At 41.2% G+C, this 14,949-nt stretch overlaps 1 protein-coding gene across 2 annotated transcripts in view; it reads left to right on the forward strand.

Annotated features, from left to right (window-relative positions):
• The window catches only part of WDR35 (WD repeat domain 35), an 81,278-nt gene that overhangs the window by 27,632 nt on the left and 38,697 nt on the right, over window positions 1-14,949 (forward strand). The window contains exons 10-12 of one of the 2 annotated variants that reach the window (XM_037894019.2): window positions 5,799-5,984; window positions 7,464-7,496; window positions 9,589-9,649. In XM_037894019.2, coding sequence (XP_037749947.1) covers window positions 5,799-5,984; window positions 7,464-7,496; window positions 9,589-9,649 — 280 coding nt within the window. The remainder of the gene's footprint in view (window positions 1-5,798; window positions 5,985-7,463; window positions 7,497-9,588; window positions 9,650-14,949) is intronic. The other variant, XM_037894016.2, reaches the window with a different exon arrangement.

Consider the following 14,949-nt stretch of genomic DNA (forward strand, 5'->3'; position numbering starts at 1 on the left):
TTAGAGATGTCAGATGAAGGAAAAAGGGATTTTTTTAAATCTGAGGTCTGAGACCTCTGTGTGTAAGCTGCATTTCTTTCCCTTGCAAAACTGAGTCTTTGTGGGAACAGTTGTCCTTACATAAAGATATAGATTCTTAGCTGCTCATTTGGATTTAATTACTCTTTCAGAATTATTTTCTACTTTATTAATCCAGCAAACATATGGAGTCTATTGACAATATATTTAGTGGCAATGTTAAAGATTGCTAGTTCAAAGCTACATTTCTTCCTTCAATACGTAGCACATTTTATTACTTCTTTTCATTACTTTGGTGTGCCCTTCTGATTATATCAGTACCTTCCTAATGGGAAGTAGCTATTCATACTGGCCGCTGAACAACCATCAGATGGTAGTGATTGAAAGTCATTACTGACTTGGGCCATATTTGAACCCGTGACCTAGAGCTGAAAGGCTTAGTATCCCATTATCAGTCTACTAAAGCATCCAGTCCCCAATATCTTTCCTTTTAAGTACTATTAACAACAATAACAAGTGGCCACAAGGCTGAGAATTGTATGACACGCAGTTAATATTCCTTGCCACTAGTAAAAGTAATGAATGTGGGAGGTCTTGTATCTACTATTATTTAGCATAAATTGAATGGAAGTTTCTCTAAGAATAGCTAGATTTAATTATTTCTTTTAGTGTTAAAACCTTGAATTATTGCTACAGTTTCAGAGTTTTTGATGCTGTTTAGAATGATTTGTCAGTTATTTGGATAGTAGTGATTACCTAATCTGGAGATTGTATCTACCAAATATCAGATTGATATTTGCATAATTTTCCTTTAAAAAATTTCTGGAATATTTTACTCAGATGCGTTGTGCACTGTCAGTCATTGTTAATCTCACCATTGTTATCAGTAGAAGTAGCAGTATTTACAATTTTGGTGGTTCCTGGACTTTCACAATTTACCCCTTAACTCACTGAGACCATTGCTATATATGGCGACACACAGTAAAATAATATTGCATAGACTTGAAAATTTACAATACTATTTATGTAACAATTCAAGTTCCCTTGATGGTATTATTTAATTATATGACAGTTGCTGTTTGAAATCTAGTGTGAAGAGGATCCTTAGAATTCCTGGCATAGAATGCACTAACCAGCCAAGTGCACTTTCCAAACAGTTGTTATTTCTTAGCACATAATGAAAAAAATATTTAACAAAGGAAGAAAAACCACCAGCGAAGTTGTTTTCTCAGATGGGCCCTACATCTTCAATTCCTATAGGTCCTGCCTCTATCAAAACTTCCTCAGGCTGAACTCCTTTTTTTCCTTATATCAGAGAGAGGTTTCCCATCATGCCTCACTCTTAAAGAGCACTCTTTCCCTTCTCTGGTGGGGTATATCTATCTTTTCGCTTCAGATAATCCCTAAGAAATGATGAAAACAAATTGAAAGTATGTGGCCATTTAGCTAAGATAAAATCATTGGTTGATCCTAAGTTGCAATGGTTGGCCTTTTCATTGCTGGCCTTGCCTTTTTGTCTTCTCTCTGATTCCATATTCCCAGACGTCTACTGATTCTTTATTTTTGGGAGGGATGAAGAAGTTAGTCTTCTTATTTTTGTAAGAAATTATGTGGTTATTGTGGGGAGAGTTATTTTTAATGCTTTAATAATCACTTGGTTATTTTGGCCTGTCCCAGTCTTGTAAGATTGCAGGGTTTGGGATATTTGTTTGATTTATTATGTTTCCTATGTGTTTGGGAAGCAAATCTAAAGGAAAAAAGATTTCAGGAGAGTTGGCAGTTTTTAAAAGAGGCATTATTAAGGCACAAGAGCAAACTATCCCAGTGTGTAGGAAAAATAGGAAGTATGGTAAGAGACCACCCTGTTTTAACCAGGAGATCTTCAATGACCTGAAACTGAAGAGTCATACAAAAAGTGGAAACTAAGTCAGATTACAAAGGATGAATATAAAAAAAGCAACACAACTATATAGGGACAAAATTAGAAAGGCTAAAGCACAAAATTACATTAAACTAGCTAGGGACATAAAGAGTAACAAGAAAACATTTTACAGCTACATTAGAAACAAGAGGAAGACCAAGGACCAGGCAGGCCCATTACTCAAATTTGGAGGGAAAGACAATAACAGAAAATGTTTTAAATGCCTTTTTTTTGTTTCAGTTTTCACCAAAAAGGTTAGCAGTGATGGGACAACATAGTGAACATTAGTGTAAATGGGGTATAATCGGAGGCTTAAAAAAAAGAACAAGTTAAGAATTACGTAGGCTTGGTCTGCACTAGGAAATTAGGTCGATATAACTACATTGCTCAGGGGTGTGAAAAATCCACACACCTGAGCAACACAGTTAAACTGACCTAACCCCCAGTGTAGACATTGCTATGTTCACAGAGGAATTTTCCTGTCTACCTAGCTACCGCCTCTCAGGGAGGTGGAGTGCCTATGCCGACGGGAGAATCTCTCCTGTTGGTTTAGGTAGCATCTTCACTGAAGCACTGCAGTGGCGTAGCTGCAGCCATGCAGCCGCACTATAGTAGCGTTTTAAGTGTAGACAAGCCCTTAAGACAAGTTAGATGTTTTCAAGTTCAGGAACTGGCTGAAGAAATGAGAACTTGTGGGAGATGGGAGAGATCCCAGAGGACCGGACAAGGGCAAATACAACACCTAGCTATAAAATGCAGAATAAGGACAATCTGTGATTAAGGCTTGGTCTACACTACAGAGTTAAGTCCATGTAAGGCAGTTTGTCGACCTTACTATGTCTGTGTCTACACTACTGCCTTGCTCCTGCTGATGTAACTACAGCAACATAATAATTCCACCTCCACATGAGGCATAGGGCTTATGTCGGTGTAAGTCAGGGTGACACAGTGACTTTGTAGACACTGTGTTCTTTACATTGGCTGTTGGCTGTCATTCTTGTCAATTTTCTGGCTCTGCCTGAGCTGTGAAATTGACAAGAAAGCCGGCTCCTGGCTCCCCAGCTGGGCTGCTGCTAGGTCTCTGCTCTAAGCCACACTGCCACCCAGGGTCCCTTCAGGGTCCTGGCTCCCCACTCGGAGCACAGCAGCCAACTGGACTCAGGGTGCAGATCTACCTGCTGGAGGCGAGAAGCCCCGGGCAACTGCTTCCCCGCTCCTGGCTGGGAATGTGGAGCACCCCTCTTCAGTCAGTGGAAGCGCTCCTGTTGAGGACGCACACCACTGACAAAAGGAAGGTAGTGTGGACATCAGCTACTGCAGTAATTTCTGCAGTGGCTGTAAGTTGACCTAATATAGGTTGATTTAAGATTGTACCGAAGACATGATCTTACAGACCAGTCATCTTAACTTCGGTACCCGGGAAGATAATGGAGCAAATAATTAAGCAATCAGTTTGTAAGCACCTAGAAGATAAGGTCATAAGTAACACTGACCGTGGATTTGTCAAGAATAAATCATATCAAATCATATCAACCTAATAGCCTTCTTTGACAGGTTAACAAGCATTGTGGGTAGGGGGAAAGCATAGATGTGGTATATCTCGATTTTAGTAAGGCTTTTGATACTGTGTCTCATGACTTTCTCATAAGCAAACTAGGGAAATATGGCCTAGACTTATCTACTATAAGGTGGGTGCACTGCTGGTTGGCAAACCATTCCCAAAGAGTAATTATCAGTGGCTCATAGTCAAGCTGAAAGGGATCTGGCTTGGGTCTGGATGGTTCTATTCAATATTTTCATAAATGATTTGGATAATGCAGAAAGAGTACAGTTATACAGTTTTGGACTATACCAAGGTGGGAGGGATTGCAAGTGTTCTGGAGGACATGATTAGAGTTCAAAATGATCTTGACAAACCGTAGAAATGGTCTGAAATAAGTGGGATGAAATTCAATAAGGACAAATGCAAAGTACTACACCTAGGAAGGAATAATCAATTGCACAAATATAAAATGGGAAATGACTTCTTAGGAGTGAACACTGCAAAAAAGGATCTGGGGGTTATAGTTGATCACAAATTAAATATGAGTCAACAGTGTAATACTGCTGCAAAAAAACAAAAGAACATATATGAGCAGGATATGTTAGCAGGAGTTTTGTAAGTAAGACATGAGAAGTAATTCTTCCACTCGACTCAGGACTGATAAGTAAGGCTGCGAGTTTGTCACGGAGGTCATGGAAGGTCATGGATTCCATGACTTTCCATGACCTCCGTAACTTTTGCAGTGGCCGGTGCTCCTGGCTCGGGCAGCCCCTGCGCCAGGCATGCTGACTACTGCTAAAGCAGGCTCAGGCCAATGTGCCCCACTTACCCCCGCCAGTAGCAGAGTTTGAGTGTGAGAGGGGCACGGGGTTGGGGCACCGGATGGGATGAGGTGGGCTCTGGCGGTGCTTATCTGGGGGGCTCCCCGGAAGCGGTGACATCCTTCTTGCTCAGCTGCTAGGTGGAGGCATGGCCAGGCAGCTCTGCATGCTGCTTCCACCCAGAGCGCTGGCTTCACAGCTCCCATTGGCTGAGAACTGTGGCCAATGGGAGCTGCAGGGGCAGTCCCTGCAGGCGGAGGCAGAGCACAGAGCTACCTGGCCACGCCTCCACCCAGCAGCTGAGTGAGGGAGATGTCGTCGCTTCCGGGGAGCCCCCCAGGTGCAGAGCCAGGGAGGGAGCCAGCACCAGCAAGGGTCCCAGGCAGTGTGCCACCCCCCGAAAGCAGCCAGGCCACCCTCTCCCAGCACCCACTCCCCCAAGTTTTATTCACTAGTATTTTTAGTAAAACTCATGGACAGGTCATGGGCTGTGAATTTTTGTTTACAGCCCGTGACTGTCCGTGACTTTTACTAAAAATACCCATGACTAAAACGTAGCCTTACTGGTAAGGCCTCAACTGGAGTACTGTGTTCAGTTTTGCGTACCAGACTTCAGGAAAGATGTGGATACGTTAGAGAAAGTCCAGAGGAGAGCAACAACAATGATTAAAGGTCTAGAAAACATGACCTACGAGGAAAGATTGAAAAAGCTGGGTTTGTTTAATCTGGAGAAGAGAAGACTGAGGGGGGAGATAAATCTTCAAGTACGTAAAATGTTGTTATAAAAAGGAGGAAGATAAATTGTTCTCCTTATCCACTGAGGACAGGACAAAAAGTAATGGGCTTAAATTGCAGAAAGAGAGATTTAGGTTAGACATTATGAAAAAGCTTCCAAATAAGGGTAGTTAAGCACTGGAACAAACTGCTAGGAAAGTTGTAGAATCTCTGTCATTGAAGGTTTTTAAGAACATGTGTCAGTGATGGTACAGATAATTCTTAGTTCTGCCTCAGTGCAGGGCACTGGGCTAAATGATCTGTTGAGGTCCCTTCCAGTCCAACATTTCTATGATTTCTAAGATTCCAAGTCCAATTCCCAGAAGGGAAGTGTTCACATCACAAAAATAAACACAGCAATTGGTACTTGTAACAAACTCAAAAGAGAATAGATTGTGGAAAATGAACTCTTCTGTCATCCCTAGGGGACTACTCCAGTTCAGGGTTGAGATGGGTTGGTGTAGCAGTGTGGGATAGCTAATTCCTACCCATTTTGTTAATTAACAGAAGGCTTCGGTCTCCTGGATTGTCAATCCAGCAATTTAGAACAGCAATAAATTTACAATTTTTGATACAGCATTTCACTTGAGAGGAAGGGGGAAATATTGATAGATGTTGGTAATGTATATGTACCACGCTTTTTCTACAGTAACAATGTACTACTTGTCACTCAATTTGCATAATTTCTGGTCAAAATTAACAATGTTGTTTTTCTTGTCAGTGGGGTTACTGCTCCAACACAGTGGTTTATGCATATACCCGACCGGATCGTCCCGAATACTGTGTGGTTTTTTGGGATACAAAAAACAATGAAAAGTATGTGAAATATGTCAAGAGTCTGATTTCCATAACCACTTGTGGAGACTTCTGCATTTTGGCAACTAAAGCCGATGAAAACCAACCTCAGGTAAAATCTTTTTTTTTTTTTTTTTTAAATCTCACTTGAAACAATCTCAAATTTTAAATGGATGTTGTCAGGCACAAATGTGGCCAACCTTAAAATTACAGTCATGTGGTAGGAAAATGTACCTCAGTTTCTGAATCTGCACCATTCTATCACCTTCAGTTAAATCTCGCCACCATTTGGATGGGACCACACTTTAACAAGAGAAAAATTGCAGCAGCAGCTAACTAACAAACTCTATCCTCGCTGTTCTTACAAACAGCTAATGAGTGTGTAAGGAGAAGAGCAATGTTAACTTTTACTGCTTTAGAAATACTGAAAACAATTTTCAAAGAAATACAAAATCAGTATTTAGAAAAAAATCAAGACTTTAAAGATCGTTTTGGTCAATGGAAAGCAGAAAATGAAATAACTATTGTAAACCCAGAACTGAAAAAAGAGTTCTGTGTAAGTTCAAAAGCTTGTCTCTCTCACCAAAAGAAGTTGGTCCAATAAAATGTTACCTCACCAACTTGTCTTTCTAGACATATCTCACAGCAATCCTTTCATAATAATAATAAAAAAGTCATTGATCTATTGAGTCAACCTTAAGCTGATAATCTACATGTTAGACATCTTTTGTTTTAAAATAAATGAAAACACATTAATTTAGGCCTCTATTCAGCAAGGTATGAAAGCACGTGTACAGTCCCATTGAAGTCAATGGGGCTACTCAGTTGCCTAAAGTTATGCATGGATTTAAGTACATGCTGAATGTGAGCTATAGCTCATGAAAGCTTATGCTCTAATAAATTTGTTAGTCTCTAAGGTGCCACAAGTACTCCTTTTCTTTTTACGGATACGGATACGGCTGCTACTCTGAAACCATGCTGAATTGGGGCACTTAATGGGAGATTTTCTATTGTGTTCTATGGGCTTTGGATCAGACCTTTACAGGGGGCATACTAAAATGTGCAAGATATGTCCCTATCAATTATAAAAACAATAAAAGAATTTGAGCTAATATGATTAAAATAATAGGAGGGGAAAGATGGAATAAAACGTACATTTCCAAATGTAGTGTCCAACTTCAAGTCCAAAGACTGGTTTACACTGGAAAATTAAAGAATATAAAGAGAGAAAATGAGAGTGAGGTGGGGATGTAGGGGCCATTTCTTCTTTTAACTTTTTAAAACAGAATTATAACAATAAATCATGCTTGTATTGTTTGTTCTTTCTATCATGGTATGATCTTTCATATCTATATAAAAGGTCTGTAGACGTTGCTAAAGGTTAGTACCATGAACTGGTCCTATTATCTATACGTTTACATTTCACATTCCACTTTCTTTTTAGCACCTAGATACTACGACGATAGATGCTGTAAAAATGTCTAGGATAAATGTACATTTTACTACCAGATTTACATTATTTAATGGTTACTGCATTCATTTCTGAATTAATTCAGTTATTTTCTGTATCATATTTATGTTGCTTACAAAGGAGGAGCATGAGACGGTGTCAGTTGGTGCAACGGTAAAAGAATCATTTTAGTGCTAATTCAACTGATTGTATAGTAATAGTGTGCTGTGGTGTGTGCTGAAAATATGGTGCTATGATAATGGCCAGAAACATCCAACTAAATTTAAGTGCAATTAACTGAGAGATTTTCCTGCATCTTTTAAAATCTGCAGCTCTACTGGTGTGGGTGAAGACATTTGATCTTCTTTCTTGTAAATAAATAAGCAAAACCCTTTTATTTTTAACTGTTCAGGATTACAAATGTCTCTTATCTTTCAGTTTCTTCTCCACTTCTCTTATTACTGGTAGGTCTGTATCTCCAGTGCTGCCTTTACTCTTGTCCCATCAGCCTTCTTTTGATGTCATAGCATAGAATCTTAGAAGTGCAGCAACAAGGACATGGTGGAGAAACTGAGAGTAGATAAAATTTGGGGATAATTTGCCAAAAAAAAAAAAAAAAGGGATTAAAATCAATTATAAATAACAGGTGTGGAGTCTCAATTTTTGATAGTGAAGTCAAGGAATATCATTGTATTTAATCTGCAATCTAAAATTCTGGCTTAAACTAACAAAGAACAATTATGAGAAAACCAGAGAAAAATAAATCATAAGTTATTAGCTTCTGCTCTCCACTTACTGAGAGAATGAGGAGAGTGGATCACCTGCTGAAAAGATCTTTTCTTTTTCGATGCTCAGATGTTTTATCTTTTTCTGAGCAACAGACTTTTCGTACACCACATGCATTTTAAGTGCTATATATTTTTGCCTTCTTATGTGCAAGCTATCTGTGCAGCAGTTTAAAGGGGCAGGTGATACAGTTTTTCCATAGCCTCTGCAGTCACATGACTCAGTCAGCAAAATGAAAGAACTGTGGAGAGCTAATTCTCTTCCATATCTTGGAGAGCAAGTATACCAGCTCCTTGATGATCTCGGGTAGAGAAATCCTGCTTTTGAACCTGGAGCTCCTGCAGCACATGTTGCTGTCAGTTTTCATGTGTCTCATTTAATAGGCCATCACTTTCCTATTCAATCATGGTAAAACTATTTGATGTAAATGTTTCCATTCCAGGGTTTGAAAAATAAACATCCCAATGGCAAATAGGTAGCATTCTCTGGATAAAGGGGTCCAAGCTGCCATTTTGTTTACAAGTCACATCTTCCTCAGTCTCTTGGCAGACCGATCCAGATGATCTATTAATGTTCATAGCTTTTCCAAGCAGCAGCAGCAGAGTAAAAGCGGCAAGAATCTAGTCAGTTTTTCTGTAGCTGCTTAGAATCCTGTGGTATTGGGAAGTCAGGTGGGTAAGGCCAAAGCAAGAATTCTGCCTTCTTGCAGCTACAGAGATGTCAGATTGCAAATCTGTCATATACCTGTTAACCTGATGCTGATACCCTCAGTGACTCCATCTTTTGTATTTCTACACTGCAAAGGAAGACCTGCGGCTGGCCCATGCTAGCTGACTGCAGCTGCCAGGGCACAGGTTGGGGGGCTGTTTCATTTCAGTGTAGACTTCCAGGCTCGGACTGCAGTCCAAGCTCTGGGACCCTCCCACCTCGCAGCGTCCTAGAGCCCAGGCTCCAGTCCAAACCCAGAAGTCTACATTGCAATGAAACAGCCCCACAGCCTGAGCTCCACGAGCCTGAGGTGTCTAGTCACAGTGTAAACATAGCTTGAGAAATGTCTGACAGGACAGGACCCTTATAAGGAATCACAGCACAGTACACCTTCTCAGACACTGGGATGGGAGACTGGCCTTGTCACCAGCATATTACCCCTTGCTGGTGGAGACTCTTGTTCTTTCATGCCATCTTTTGACTAGTAGATGCAATCCTTTGATAGTATGTGGTTAATCATTATTTCAAGCCCCGTTTCATAGTTTGAGTCTCATATAGAGGTAGGAGGTAAGAGTAGCATTATTCTCATTTTTGCACTGCATTATGTTTGATGGCTTTGGTACTTTAGCTCTCCATGCTGAACAGGATTGTGATCCTGTGAGATGTACAGGTTATGAGCAGCATTTCACAAAAGGAATACCTTGTACAGTATGTTAACTTTCCGAACTAAACAAACATAGTAGCACTGATATTTGCTCTTATTTCCATACAGTACGTGCTGGTTCTTTGCAATTCTATTGGTACACCCCTCGATCCAAAATATATTGACATTGGTAAGCAAATACTAACAATGTTGTTCTGTTGCTTTTCCCACTTCTTATACCAAATATCTTATAATGGTCATTTAAACTACTGTTTAAACTGTAAAACTGTTCAATAGGACAACAATGTCTTGTTTTTACAAATCCTTCAATTTAGCCAGGATGGGTAAGGAATGGTGTCCCTAGCCTCTGTTTGTCAGAGGGTGGAGATGGATGGCAGGAGAGAGATCACTTGATCATAACCTGTTAGGTTCACTCCCTCTGGGGCACCTGGCATTGGCCACTGTCAGCAGACAGGATACTGGGCTGGATGGATCTTTGGTCTGACCCAGTATGGCCATTTTTGTGTTCTTCTGTTCTGTGTCGTATCTACTATGATTCTATTATATCAGCCACTGTGCCTTCCTCTTAGATTTTAAATATAATGGGAGAGTAATCAATAGAAATTCAAGGTCACTATGGAGTTAACTGTGATATGTATTAAGAACTGGGTATTAAACCACTATTTGTTATTAATAAAGTAGTTGTAAATACTTCATTTCTATAAACACACTTCTGTTGCTCATAAAAAAGGCTCAACCTACCCTGACTTTGCTGATTAATGCAACCTATTAACAATGGGATCTTTTTTTAACTGGTACCATTTCTCTGTTTTTCAGTAGACATTTTTAATGACTTAAACTTTTTCCGTTACAGCTACAGTAATGCTTCTATCATTAACAAATGCACATTTCTAAAGAGTGAATCCTTGCTCAGATCTGTTAAAATAGTTTGACTCCCACTTTCACTAAAACATGTTGCAGCTTCCCAAATAACCTTTACTTTTAAAAACAACTTCTCTCATTACTTTAATGTCAACTACATCTGCAGGGTCATCTAAGGATAATATATGTGCCTCTTTGTAACATTAAATATTTAAACATAATTAAACATTAGAAAGCCAGGTTCATCTGACAGATGTGAACTTTCCCTGCTGGTTAGTTGGTTGAGTTGCATTAAAAAAATATTCCAAATGGTTGGCAAATGCTATTAATCCTGTAGTCTTTACTTAGGCAAAACTCCGAGTGAAGCCAGTGAGGTGTTTTGCCTCAGTAAGGACTGTCAATTGCACTCTAACAATCAGAGGGAAGCTTTGGGACAGATAAAAGAGAAAAATAAACTGACAAACTTCACAGTTTTTCAGTTAGTAAGGCCCTGTTGTCCAATTCAGCATTCAATCGTTGTTACTGAAATGTGGCAGTGACATTCTAAATCCCTGTTTTCAGTTGTTCGTATCTTGAGGAACTTTCATTTTTCAGGAGATGTTTTCCCATTCTTGCTCTTTGCCCCAGAATGATTGTTCAAAAAAAGTTTGAGCAAAAATATTCAGTAATTTTTGAATATGAGAGTACAAAATATATCTCTGTATTAAAAATATATATATTGTAACTCTTTAGCAGCTCTGCAGCCACAGTGGCTGGAAGTTGAAATTTGGCAGTACTAAAGTAAAGGCAAAGTGCCTTATTTATTCACGAGAACATTGGTTGTAATTTCACCATGTTATGAAGTTTTTAAAATAGCTTACTGAGCATGTGTGGCACTTTACTTTTTATGAGCTCATTAAGTGCAGAGTTAAAGAAAGATTTGCTCTTTAAGTGCACATAACTAATTTAGTTAGATAGTGAAAGCATATTGAAACAGATTGCCCTAAAACTGGGAGGGGTTAATGAGTTTGAGTTGCTCATAGTAAGGCTATGTTTTAGTCACAGGTATTTTTAGTAAAAATCAATACAAATTCATGGCCCATAACCTGTCCATGACTTTTACTATATACCCCTAACTAAAACTTGGGCGGGGGGGGCTGTGGGCGCTCTGGCCTGGGACTCCGGCTGGTGCTGTGGGAGCAGGCAGCGGCACATGGCCTGGGACCCTCACTGGTGCTGGGGGCGGGCCGGGCAGCGGCGCATGGTCCAGGACTCCCTCTGGTGCTGGGGGTAGGGCCGGGCCATGACACATGGCCTGGGACCCCCCACTGGTGCTGAGGGTTGGCGGGGATGGCAGGGGCTCCCTACCCGGCTCCATGTGTCCCTGGCTCCTAGGTGGCGGAGGGGCGAGGGGGCTCCATGCACTGCTTCTGCCACAAGCACCGGCTGCGCAGCTCCCGTTGGCCGGGAACTGCAGACATTGGGAGCTGCCCCTGCAGGGCCTGTGGGCGCGGGCAGCAAGCGGAGCCCCCTGGCTCCTCCTCCTCTTAGGAGCTGCAGCCTGGGAGCTGGGGAGCCCCCACATCCCGAGGTAAGTGCCTCCCTACACCTCCCAGCCTCCTGCCCTTAGCCCTGAGCCCCCTCCCACATACCCAAACTGCTTCTGCTGGCCCAAGGGCTGCCTGGGTCAGGCAGCCTGGGCCAGCACCAGCTGCTGCAGAAGTCACGGAGGTCACGGAAAGTCACGGAATTTGTGACCTCCGTGACGGACTTGCAGCCTTACTCATAAGATTCTCAGGAGAGTAGGGGTCTTTCCTGTGCACCTCTTGAGACTCTGGTGTCAGATTCCCAGTTTGCTTGTTGTATTTTTGGAAACCGCATCTTCAGATTCTGCAGAATCTAGGCTTAATTTTTAAACAAAAACTTAACTTCTAGCCCTCCTGGTTGTGAAGAGAACTTTGTGATTGTAAATCAGTGCATTGTTGTCTTCAGAGAGTCTGAAACAATGACTTTAAGAATCATGAACATTGCCCCCATTAATCTTATTTGAGGTATTAATTCCAAAACTAAATATTTAATAGCTGACTATTTTATTAGGTGAAATAGGGGTAGGGGTGGTAGTTAAGTCCATAGGAGGAACACAAAGACAGGGAAGGAGGAGGAATAGAGAGAAAAGAAGATGGGAAAGGAAGAAAAGCAAGGTCCAGAAATAGTTGTGATCCTAAAGGCAAGCTTATTTTCTCACTTAATGCTGCTGAACATAACTTAACATGTAATACTGATACCTAAAAGTTCAGTTACTACATAAAGGTCCTATTCTACCATTTTGTGAACTTCACATTGATGGCACTAAGAGATTAGCTGTGGATTGAGAACGTATTCCTAAATTTATGCCCAAGTCCATAGATCATAATTAAAATGAAATTCATCCCTCTTTAAAGGGTGTTTGACTTCCAAGTAAATGAAGTAGAATATTCTGATATTGTCATAGAATCATAGAATATCAGGGTTGGAAGGGACCTCAGGAGGTCATCTTGTCCAACCCCCTGCTCAAAGCAGGACCAATCCCCAACTAAATCATCCCAGCCAAGGCTTTGTCAAGCCTGACCTTAAAAACTTCTAAGGAAGGAAATTCCACCACCTCCCTAGGTAATGCATTCCAGTGTTTCACCACCCTCCTAGTGAACAAATTTTTCCTAATATCCAACCTAAACCTCCCCCACTGCAACTTGAGATCATTACTCCTTGTTCTGTCATCTGCTACCACTGAGAACAGTCTAGATCCGTCCTCTTTGGAACCCCCTTTCAGGTAGTTGAAAGCAGCTATCAAATCCCCCCTCATTCTTCTCTTCCGCAGACTAAACAATCCCAGTTCCCTCAGCCTCTCCTCATAAGTCATGTGTTCCTGTCCCCTAATCATTTTTGTTGCCCTCCACTGGACTCTTTCCAATTTTTCCACATCCTTCTTGTAGTGTGGGGCCCAAAACTGGACACACTACTCCAGATGAGGCCTCACCAATGTCAAATAGAGGGGACCAATCACATCCCTCGATCTGCTGGCAATGCCCCTACTTATACAGCCCAGAATGCCATTGGCCTTCTTGGCAACAAGGGCACACTGTTGACTCATATCGAGCTTCTCGTCCACTGTAACCCCTACATCCTTTTCTGCAGAACTGCTGCCTAACCATTCGGTCCCTAGTCTGTAGCGGTGCATGGGATTCTTCCGTCCTAAGTGTAGAACTCTGCACTTGTCCTTGTTGAACCTCATCAGATTTCTTTTAGTCCAATCCTCTAATTTGTCTAGGTCCCTCTGTATCCTATCCCTACCCTCCAGCGTATCTACCTCTCCTCACAGTTTAGTGTCATCTGCAAACTTGCTGAAGGTGCAATCCACACCATCCTCCAGATCATTTATGAAGATATTGAACAAAACTGGCCTGAGGACCGACCCTTGGGGCACTCCACTTGATACCGGCTGCCAATTAGACATGGAGCCATTGATCACTACCCGTTGAGCCCGACAATCTAGCCAACTTTCTATCCACCTTATCGTCCATTCATCCAGCCCATACTTCTTTAACTTGCTGGCAAGAATACTGTGGGAGACAGTGTCAAAAGCTTTGCTAAAGTCAAGGAACAACATGTCCACTGCTTTCCCTCATCCGCAAAGCCAGTTATCTCGTCATAGATGTTAATTAGATTAGTCAGGCATGACTTGCCCTTGGTGAATCCATGCTGACTGTTCCTGGTCACTTTCCTCTCCTCTGAGTGCTTCAGAATTGATTACTAGAGGACCTGCTCCATGATTTTTCCAGGGACTGAGGTGAGGCTGACTGGCCTGTAGTTCCCAGGATCCTCCTCCTTCCCTTTTTTAAAGATGGGCACTACATTAGCCTTTTTCCAGTCGTCCGGGACTTCCCCCGATTGCCATGAGTTTTCAAAGATAATGGCCAATGGCTTTGCAATCACATCCGCCAACTCCAACATCCGTCCAGCCAATTAGTTCCTGATTATGTAATTTTGATGCACTATTCACAGTTATTGCAAGCAGCAGTGCTTCAGAATCCACGAGAGTGAATCCCCCTTTTGTGTTTTTCATCTTTTCTGTCTTTTTTTTTAAAAAGGTTAAGAAATTCCATACCACATACCTACACGGATGGACCTGGAGGTTACGCAGTTAAGCACTTGAGTCGCAAGGAGCCAAAGTTAAATTTGCATGTATATCTTCATCTCTTCCTGCAACCTTTCAGTTTGCATTTTCTGACTTTTGAGTGCCTATCCATGCAACTGTAACCTTCTGTTTAATATTGAAGTTGTTCTGTATGGACTCTCTGTTTCAATTTAAGTCACAGTTTAAAATCCAGATAGACAAAAGCTGAAGATTGGGTTTCAGTGTTTCTGTCCTCAGTCTGTCTTTTACAGACCTCTTTACAATTGCACATAAGAAAGGAAAAACAAAATCCCATTCTTAAATCCTCAGTCATTAAAAAAAGAAGGAACTCCACTGAACTGAGTATACTGCCATGGGTCCAGTCAGGCCTGAATTATAAAAGAAAGTTCAAGTAATTTGGAAAAGGCTTCTTTGCATTCCCTATGTAACAGGTCTGCGAAATTTGCTATTTATAA

Source organism: Chelonia mydas, chromosome 3 (genome assembly GCF_015237465.2).
Source record: "Chelonia mydas isolate rCheMyd1 chromosome 3, rCheMyd1.pri.v2, whole genome shotgun sequence".
Lineage (NCBI taxonomy): Eukaryota > Metazoa > Chordata > Testudines > Cheloniidae > Chelonia > Chelonia mydas.